The 10865-nt window shown below is 32.1% G+C and overlaps 1 protein-coding gene across 2 annotated transcripts; it reads right to left on the bottom strand.

The window, feature by feature from the left end:
* Positions 1-2609: 2609 nt before the first annotated feature.
* Positions 2610-9934, bottom strand: LOC111395592 (LRR receptor-like serine/threonine-protein kinase GSO1). 2 transcript variants are annotated; one of them, XM_023021645.1, is made up of 4 exons: positions 9014-9934; positions 4884-6875; positions 3365-3730; positions 2610-2908 (listed from the first exon to the last, which is right to left on the bottom strand). In XM_023021645.1, the coding sequence occupies exons 1-3, from the start codon at positions 9765-9767 to the stop codon at positions 3390-3392; spliced, it is 3087 nt and encodes a 1028-aa protein (XP_022877413.1). In that variant the 5' UTR covers positions 9768-9934; the 3' UTR covers positions 2610-2908; positions 3365-3389. The 2 variants fall into 2 exon arrangements, with proteins under 2 accessions (XP_022877413.1, XP_022877411.1); XM_023021643.1 differs by having other exon boundaries at positions 2610-2918.
* Positions 9935-10865: the final 931 nt, after the last annotated feature.

Raw genomic sequence — 10865 nt, forward strand, 5'->3', positions numbered from 1 at the left:
ACAATTCAATGGGTAATCAAGCAACTGAAAAGAATGATGAAAACTAAAATAAACATCCACATATCAAACCAACTTAAAGTCAAATTAATTAATTAAAATTAAAAATATCATGAAAAGAGTTTATCTCATCATAACAATATATAAAATCAACCTAACATATCGAAATTACAAGAAATCGTATTTAAGTAGAAAGATATAACCCCAATTTTTGATAAATTGAGAAGATGAAGGTGAAATTTGAAATCTTGAATGTCTTCAATATTGTTTTGATGAATCTCCAGTTATACCTTCTCTTCTTTGCCCAAAACTCAAGTTTGAATCTTCACTTAATTGAATTCTTGTAAATCCCCTTCAATTCTCTGATGATAATAATTGATGAATATTGGAGTATGAGAGACATATAGTAGAGTTCTCTTAACATATTCTACTATCTGGTATTTGTAGGAGTCGAAAATTGATTGAAGATCACATCAAATTGGTTTCCAAAGGAGTTTCAACCAAATAAAGAAACTTGCCTAGGCATGCATATTATGTATCTACACAGCAATCAATATTTTGGTCATAATTTTCTCTCTTGATATCTAATTGAGGTGATTTAAAGTGCATTGGAAAGATTACTTAAAGGGCTACAATTTTGATTGTAGAGATTTTCCCATTTGAAAGTTTATTATGCCAAAAATGGGTCTCAATCTTTGATTAAAAATCTAGAAGATATCTTATAAGATTGAAAATCAATTTATGATAATATTAGGATCATATTTCATTCATTTTTGACTTCTAGTTGCATTCAATTTACTCCTAACAATTTTCAAAGTATCACTTGTGGTCTAAATCAACCATTGGATATTTACAATTTGGTCCCCAAACTTGTATTTCGCCATATTTCACTTCTTTCTTTCAATTCCACTTTCACAATCATTCAGTTTTACCTAGCCCCTATTTGAGCCCTATTCTTTGGAAAAAAAAATACATTTTTAAACAATAATTTGACGTCATTTTAACCACACATTTTTCAGTAAAATAATATTACACGCAGATCAAAAAATTTCCTCATTTTTTAACTACACATTTTCCATCAATACACTATTCAAAAATTCATATTTATGAAAGAATGCGGCTCAAACAAGGGCCTAATAAACAAAATATACAATAAATTACACTATAATTGTATAAAAGAACTATTAAATTAGGCTTTGCTTCCTAAAATCTAGGGGACTATAGTTAATGTAAGGGATACTGTATAAATATAAAATAACATTCCATTATTACCTCTTCAGAATTTCAATGTTACTAATTTTCAGAATTTTTTGGTTTCACTTGTGTATTTTTCAGAATTTTATATATGTATATGAAGTTTTAATAGCAATCAAATTGAAAAGTCCTGGCCATCTCAAATCAGTAGTGCATCTACTGGAAATTACCTCCGATTGTTTAAATTTTTTTATTTTTTGGTAGGTTTCACTCTTAAATCAATTCTACCATTTTTCCTGCAAGATATTACCCACAAAATCTTCTGAAAATCAAATTAAAAATTCAAATATGCTCAAAAAATCTCCATCCGTACAAACTATCTATAATTTTTGGCTTACCCAAATAAGGGAAAAATGGAAAATATTCGGCTAAACCAGTTGATCTCAACCAGTGATTCTGGCGAACAAAAAAGATTCGATCAAACCATTTTATCCCCACAAGTTATTCCCCTCGAAATGATATGGGTTTTCATCTACCAGAATTCATTTCACTATGTTCACAATTGTTAGAAATAATGTGCTTTAGCAATCTGCAGTGACAAAGATTTTTAATGAAGATGAGGTCTTCAATGACAATATCCAATGACATTTGGCAGTAGCAGACGGTTTTGGCAGTAACCAGAGCATACGATCCCTCTTCACAACATAAACATATTTTTCATTCGAGACGTAGATGGTTTCAGACTTGCAGAACAGAGACATATATACACTGTTGTTTTTGTTTTTGAGTTGACAAAGAAATCCTAACTTGTGTAATAAAAGTGACCTTAAAAGTACAGGCGCAATTAAAAGCCAGAAGTGCCCTTACTAATTTAGGGTTGTACAAGAATGCCTGTACACAGAGCAAAAAGATCATGCATGTGGGGCTATTGTCTCAATTTTTCATTTATCTTTAAATCAAGTAGTCTTCCATGTTTATCTTAATTGATATTCCCGCAAATCAACAGGAAACTATAAGATGTGATTCAATTATTATTTCATTCACGTATCATATTTATGGTTAGTGAATTTCTAGTGTTTCTCATTTGTAAGACACGACAAAATCAAAATGAAAATTTCAAAATCCTAATGGAACAAAATTATTAAAGATTCGAAAAAAATTTCCAACAGAAAATACCAATATAAACATGTCTCATGGTGGGAATGTCTCCCGTTGTGGAGAGCTTAAGGCCTTCACAAGTCAAGAAATGAAAGGAAACATAATTCATTTATCATTGATAATGCAATGTAAACTATGACATTCTGAATTATTTGGTCAGTAATTTGATTGTTTGCAGTTTTTGGCATTTGTCTTTCTGAATTATGGCCCTGTTAGATCTTTGATTCACAAGCAATAGTAAATAAAAAAAAGAGGAAAGAGATGAAAACCAGCTTTTTTATCCAGCAGGAATCACACTGTGTTTTCATTCGGAATACCATTATAAACATGTCCCTTGCTGGGAATTGCTCCTTATGTGAAGATAGATGAACAGAAACAGAAGCACAATTCACTTCTTCATCTGTGGGTGAAAAATTACTTACTAATGACTAAAAGACAGTTTGCAAAATAACTGATGAGTGTTATCTGTATAAGGGTAGGCCTTGAGGCACTCTGACGATTGAGAATAGCTTGAATGCAACATAGCAGTCAGAAACTCTCCATAGTTCTTCAAGATGGTCTGCTCCTTCCTTCAAAGAAAAGAGAACGTTTTTCATTCAAAAATGTGAACAGAGAAAGGAAGAATGTCATCAGAAACAAAACCAAATAGGACATTGCAACTTTACTAAAATAATAATTTAGAATTAAAAGAAAATGCTACAACTGCTTATCATCTCATCAGTATCACCCGCGTAATGATATCATGTTATTCTTACACAGAAGTAACTCACAATAATAACATGCCGTAAAACAATGGCGGAAGCCAAAAATGATTTCCAAGTTTTTATAGAAAGATATAATAAGATTATGAGAGATGACTGAAGTATGTTTTAAAGAGTAGTCAATATGACGACTGGATTCTATGACAACTAAAACTGAAAATGGGTTTTGATTTCATTAATAAAATTTTACCTCAAATGTTTACCTTTTTGTGTTCTTACGAGATGGAAAAAGCAAATTTACTTAAGAAACAAACCTCTTCATCTTAATCCACCTCAGTATTATGCTTTACAAAATTCAGTTTTGATCTTCTTGAGCCTTGTTAGAACATCTTTCATATTGAGCCTCTCGTTGGGCCAGTTAGCTGTGCATTCTAGTGCTAGTCCCATGATTGATCTAAAGCAGATCTCTTTGGCTTTAATATTGTCTTCAAGATTCACTAGATCAACATCCACTATCTGCATTATTGCATCGGGGAATGATTCAAACACCCATTTCCTCATTGTGAACTCTCCAACAAACATATCATATGTCGGCTTCTTTTTAGTAAATATCTCTATTAGCATAATCCCATAACTATAAACATCTGCCATAGTCGATATTAATCCCGTAGATCCATACTCTACAAAATTGGCATATGTGATCAAATTAACATGGGAAATGTCAAACGACAAATAAATAAATGAGAACCAATACTAATACACTAATATAATGTTAGCAAGCAAGCAATATAATAGTTAATAACATGGCTAATTATATTCACACCAAATTTTTTTCTTCTACCTCCACATTTTAATTGGAGTTAAGGTCCTCAATATTTTGACATTATAACAATTATAGTCTTAACTTTTTTCGTCTAATTCTTATCTTCAATATCCATCACCTCACAACACATCTGATCCTTGATGATGATTTATGTCAAAATATATGTTCACATGCTTTTGAAATGAGGAAAAATGTATTATATCGTACTTTTGCATATATATATATATATTGCCTTACGTCCTCCCGAAGAATTGTTTTGATAAAAACAGCTGTCAAAGATGATGTGTACTAATTAATGAAATGTTGAGGATAAAAATTCATTTAAAAAAATAGAGAATAAATGCTATATTAAGCAAATATTAAGGACCTTAAGTAAAATTAGAATATGGTGTAAATAATAAAAGTTGTTATGGAAATATAATTATCCTAATTACACTTATGTTGTAAGTTATATGTTTATTGGCAAATGAACATCATACCCTTGTATGTTAATTATGACTACTGTATTTCTTACAGACCTAATTCTTTCCTATAAATATGAGAATTTTGGTTCTCAATTAAATACACAAAAGTCTATTGACTTCTTTACTTTCTTCTCCCTTTCTCTCTATTTTATTATACATTGTCAGTATGATCCTCTCCAAAATATAGTAATATTTTTTTTATGCGCATAGAGTTATCTTTCAAGTCGTGATTATCTTTTTTCACCAATGGACCAATGATTACTTTTCACATAATTCGTGGGTATACATTTGTATTAAACCAATGGTTAGTTGTGTGCATTAGACCAATTACTATCTTTTTACTATGTATGTCATGATTATCAATTCACGACAGTTCTTGAACTCTTTCTACTAAATTTACCGCAAAAGCAATTTATTCAATTTACATAATCGCACTGCATATGTTAGTATAAAACTAATTGCACAGGCCATAATTATTTTTAATAATAATTCAACATAGTGTATATCATTTAACAATATATATAAGTAGTTGACAAAATCATTTACCTGGAGCCATATATCCAATGGTCCCCCACGTCTTGGTAATTGAAATTCTCTGGTCTTCAGCTAAAAGCTTGGAAATGCCAAAGTCTCCAACATGGGCAACCATGTCTTCATCTAAAAGTATGTTGTTGGGCTTCAAATCACAATGAACAATCGGAAAGGGACACCCATGATGTAGATACTCGAGTGCACTTGCCACATCTATCATTATTTCCAATCTTTGAGACATATTTAGGAAACAGTTGCTCGAGGATATCAATTTTGTAAGGTTTCCATTAGGCATATATTCCAGCACCAAGGCTTTGAAATCAAGGTTAGAGCAACTAGTAATTATCTTGACAAGATTTTTGTGACGAATGTTGCACAATATTTGGCACTCAGTATCAAAACATTGGTTTGCACCTTCCAAATCTAGATTAAAAACCTTAATTGCAGCTATCATTCCATCTGAAAATATTCCCTTGTACACTAAACCGATACTACCTTCGCCAATAAGATTCTCTTCACCAAAATTGTTGGTAGCATTTAGAACTTCATAATATGAAATTCTCTTGATAGTGATGGGGGAAGTGGGCTGAGCTAGCAGAACTTTACTTCTGCTACTGCGTCTTATTACATAAACCACAATAATGGCCAAACTCAATACAACAGCAACTGGCGGTAGAATGTACTTTAGAACTCTGGTATTGCTTGATAATCTAGTTGTATTATTTTTGCATGGCTTGACTTTAAATTGAGATGTTCCACACAATTCTCTATTGCCTATAAAAAATTCTGACCTGAAATTTTTGAAAGGCCCCCCATATGGAATTTCACCACTAAGTTCATTGAACGAAACGTTGAAATGCTCAAGGTGCTCAAGTCTTTCCAATGACTTGGGGATTACACCGTAGAGATTGTTCTTGGATAGATCCAAATTTTTCAATGAAATCAGATTCTTAAACGACTCAGGTATATGACCATGTAACTGATTGTTCGACAATGTTAGATTTTCCAAATTCTGAAGTTTCCCAATGGTGCTTGGAATATCACCTGAAAACTGATTTCCAGATAAATTCAACTCTCTCATGCTCATAATGTTTCCAATTTCTGAAGCCAATGACCCATTCAGCAAATTATAAGCTAAACTCAAAATCCGAATTTCCTTGTTAGTCCAAAGTGTGGATGGGATAGTGGAAGTCAATGAGTTGTGATCTAAATAAATTTCTTGTAAAGATGTAAGATTTCCTAAACAAGTTGGCATCTGTTGAGAAAGCGTATTATTGCTCAAACTTAGATGATATAGATAAACCAAATTGCAAAGGTTGAAAGGTATCGACCCCCCTAGTTTATTGAAACCAAGTCGCAGCTTTTGTAATTTTCTTGATTGACCCAATGTGTCAGGGATTGTTCTTGTCAATTCATTGCCTTCAATGCCTAACTCGATCAAGTTGCTCATATTACCAATTTCATTAGGAATGACACCTTTAATGCCACAATAATCGGCATTGAAAGATTCGAAAGATGTTGACAAATTACCCAACAATTTTGGTAATATTCCGTGAAAAGAATTGAATCCCATCCGTATGATCTTCAAATTCCTACAATTTGTCAATGAAATAAGAAAATCCAATTCGAGCATTGAAGGATCATTTGTCAACTCATTACCATCTAATATTAGTTTCTGTAGGTTCTGTAAATTTCCAAGATTCATGGGTACTCGTCCGCTGAAGGAGTTGCCACTAAAATCCAAGAGAGTAAGCTTAGAAAAATTTGAAACAGAGGCAGGAATTTCTCCGCTCAATTGATTGCTACCAAGATAGAGACCTTCAAGATCAGGAAGCCCATTGGCAATTGATGATGGAAGATTGCCGGATATACTGTTGGTATTAAAATCAAGTGATTTTAACATGGAGAGATTGAAGATGGATTCTGGTATTTGACCCTGAAGACTGTTAATAGAAATAGACAATGTCTTCAAATTTGACAAACTGCCAATTGAATGTTGAATTTTACCTGTATTGTGGAGTACTCTAGAGTTTGTCAATGCATTCAAATTAATAAATACAAAAAGTACTAATAAGTAGGCACATAGGTCTGTTAAAATATTTGTATCCAAATATAAATATTGAAGTACTGATGTGTTTTCCAATTTCATATGGAATGCTTCCTGTAAGTACGTTTCAGGATTTTAAAAATTGAAATCCAAAAGCCAAATATTTAAAATTTCAAAAATTTACCAGAATTAGTTAATTTTATTGAAAATATAAAGGTTTTAAATTCCAATATTGGTGTTTCTAAATTTTATTATTGAAATAAGAATGATTATAGAATGACCGATGAATGATGTATCACTTAATTTAGAAGATTAAACTATCAAATAAACAATAATGCAGTGCAGGAAAAGGAGAATGGACTTAAAAACATGTCTATTCATACAATGCTTGTGAATTTAAAAAAATCAATAATTCGTTGATTTGCGATCGTATACCGAATAGTTGGTTTAGATGGAAAAATCATTGATTCAGCCTGATACCAATTTAGGTAGGGCTGGACAAAGCTCCTAAACCGAACCCAACCCAACCCAACAGTTCTTCTCAAGTTAAATATCCGAACAAGTATTTGAATCGAGAACCGATGGGTACAGTTCGGTTCGGTTCTCGATTCTAGACCAAGACTCGAAGAACCGAATAAAAATTGAATCTCCCCAATTTTTTTAATTCATTTATTTTAAATAAGTAAAATTATTTTATTTTTTCTGAATATGTTTATTAACTAGTTAATTTAGTTCAAACCAAAAAATATTATTTTCCTATTTCTAGTTTTCAGTTCAAAGCCAACTTAGCCCTTGTTTGAGCCCTATTCTTTTGGAAAATATATTTTTCAACAGTGTTTTGATATAATTTCAATCACACATTCTTCAATAAAATAATATTACATACAACTCTGAAACTTTTCCTTATTTTTTACACTATTCAAAAATTCATTCTTTCCAAAAAATGGGCTTAAACAAGGACTTAATCAAATTGACCTCAATTTTATCCAAATCTGTTACCCTACTATAGTATCATTTCTACTAAAGAAAACTGAATTAAAGTTCCACAAAATCTCTCTTAATTATTTTGAACTCACTATCTTTCTCTTCCTGTAATTTTAATAACCAAATCTATGAAGAACTCAGCAAAGAAAGACGCAAAAGACACGTAAGATTGGATTACATCATTTTGTAAGAGCTAAGATTAAACATATCACTAATTGAAGTAATGTAACTTTGTAAATATTAAAAAATATAATTATAATACGAAACCCCAGAACCGAACCGAACCCGAACGATTCCATAATTAAATTTGGACTTGACGGTTTCACTTACTAAATACCCGAAAATTTCGGATCAGTTCAATTCTCGTTAGAACCGAGCTGGACCATGTCCAACCCTAAATTTAGGTGGAAATTGTTGAAGAAAAACTCTTACTACTTTATAATTTTCTAATCAAAGTATTTCAGTGTACAAAGCTCATCTTTGCAGCTAACAAAGAAATCCCTAATCATTAATCATAACTGAAATTGCATCCAAGGTCCTCAATCTAACAAATTAAAAGTAAACTAGATCCAATTAATAATGAAATATAAAATATTGACTAATTATTAAATGTAGCAGTATCCATCATCATTGCATGCTGATTGGGTACTCAGTATTTGATGTTATTACGACGATTTTAGTTATTTGGAAAATGCTATACATGTTTAAACATATTTGTCAAAACTAATTTTATTCATTCTGCTATCAAGCCATATTGAATATTGTATCATTTTTTTGTTTAAAAGGGTGTGATGACAACTTCAATTCTTTAGGTAGGAATTAAAAAGGGGTATGTTGGTCAATGTTTCTACATGCTTTTGCATGAATAATTTATGGGCCAAAATAGGTTCCCAGTTTCAAAATGCACAATTGAGGTTTCGTGGGGTAAGTACATACTTAATTTTTGGTGCAGCTATGTAAAATGACGTAATCAATAGGCAACAATACACAGGTCACTATGAATGTATGAAATAGCTATGATGTGAATGATTAACAATATTGTTCAATTTCACAATTTCTTGGAAAACATTATGTTTTGGGAGATTTTTGTATATGAAAACCACTTTAAACGTACCTATCAAATTATTTCCTGTTAGATAGAGATATTGAAGCTTTGACAAGTTTCCGATTTCCATTGGAATGCTTCCAGAAAAATCATTGTACGCCAAAGAAAGATATTGAAGCTTCTTGCATGTTCCCAAGCTTGGAGGAATGTTACCACTTATTTGATTATAAGAAATTCTTAGCCACTCCATATTTGGAAGATTATTGCAGATATCTGTAGGAAGACTTCCTAGGAGACTATTGCCTTTTAAATCAATTCCCGTCAAAAAAGAGAGGTTGAAAATCCTATTAGGAACTTCCCCATGGAGTCTGTTATAGGAGAGATTTAGCTTTTGTAGATTTTCAAGAAATTCGAGACCTGTTGGAATAGGACCGCTCAGCTCATTGTCATGCATATCTATTTCTCGAAGCTGACTTAAATTACCAATTTCGTCAGGGATAAATCCAAGGAAATTATTGTTGCTAATAATCAAGGATCTCAAAAAAGAGAGTTCGCCGATTTCTTTAGCAATAGTACCTCCTATACCCATATCTGCTAGATTCAACTCCCTAACTCTTTGATGTCTTCTCCCACAAGTAATGCCAACCCAATTACAGAATGAGGTTCCTTGTGACCAATTTTTAGCAAAGATATTATTTGGATCGGAAGTTATTTGAGATTTGAAGGCTAAAAGAGCATACTCGTCTGTGGAGCTTTTTAGAGATGCTACAAAGTTTATATGCAAGCAAAGCATTGCCAACGTAAAGATCATATTCTTTCCCATGGATAATTTGAAATGTAGAATGAAAACTGGGAGAGGCTTGTAATGTGGAATTTGATACAAGTGTGAGTGTATATATATACACACACGAAATAAATGCTCCCTGCAAGGTAAGTGAAAACGTAATTTATGGTTTAAGAGTTGGATGGGCTTCTATCTCAAGTGAGTGGTGCTCAAACTGCTCATCATTCCATTATGGACTTCACTTTCTTCCCCCCCCCCCCCCCCCCCCAACACACTTTTCCCCCCCCCCCCCCCCCCAAAAAAATTATTCCATTAGAGGCGGAGATTTTTCTTTACCTTTTGTGGACACTGTGCAAGTTTTTCCACAAATGAAAGTTACATAGTTCTAATAATCCAAAAATAATAATTAACTTTTAAAGGCTTCCCATATTTTCCAGTAGAACGTGGAGATTTTCTTAAGAAAATAAAGGTAGCCTGATGTGTGTAAAACTTTAAAATTAAATCCTAAACAGTTTGACTTGACTTATGCAATATAGCTTGAATTTCCATCCATAGAAGGAAGGTTTTCTTTTCATTTTTATTTTTTCGACAGCCAGAAGGAAGGTTTTTATGGTTACCAAAAATAATTAGCTTAAATTCTTCTTGAGTAAATGATGGGCTCTTAGGAATAGAAGTGGGCATGAATGGAGCTTCTAGGATTGTGTTGACTGAAGCTGTCTTGGTTCATGAATGATGAAACAGAGCATATGAAATCTAGTGCCGGACGTTTTATCTTTAGTTATGAGTCTAGCATTAGAATCATTAGTTTTCTCTACTTTGTAGGTCATTTAGTACGGTTTCAGTCGAATTTTTTTTCTTTTTTCCTCTTTACTATAAATAAAGTCTCCTTTTGCATGGTCGATCAATTCCAAAAATACATCAATTTTGTCTCCTTAATGATTTGATCAACCAATTGTCTAACAAAAGACTCTTCGATTTGGTTCCAGTTCTATAACAATAAAAAGAAAAAAGAAAACGAAAAAATGAAATAAAACACATTCGGATTAGTAAATGTTTCTCAAATCACTTAGTAAAATTATCAACCACAAAAAATGATTATTGGGTGTATTTTATATTTCTTGTAACTGAAAAAAAAAA

This window comes from Olea europaea, chromosome 6, assembly GCF_002742605.1.
Source record: "Olea europaea var. sylvestris chromosome 6, O_europaea_v1, whole genome shotgun sequence".
Lineage (NCBI taxonomy): Eukaryota > Viridiplantae > Streptophyta > Magnoliopsida > Lamiales > Oleaceae > Olea > Olea europaea.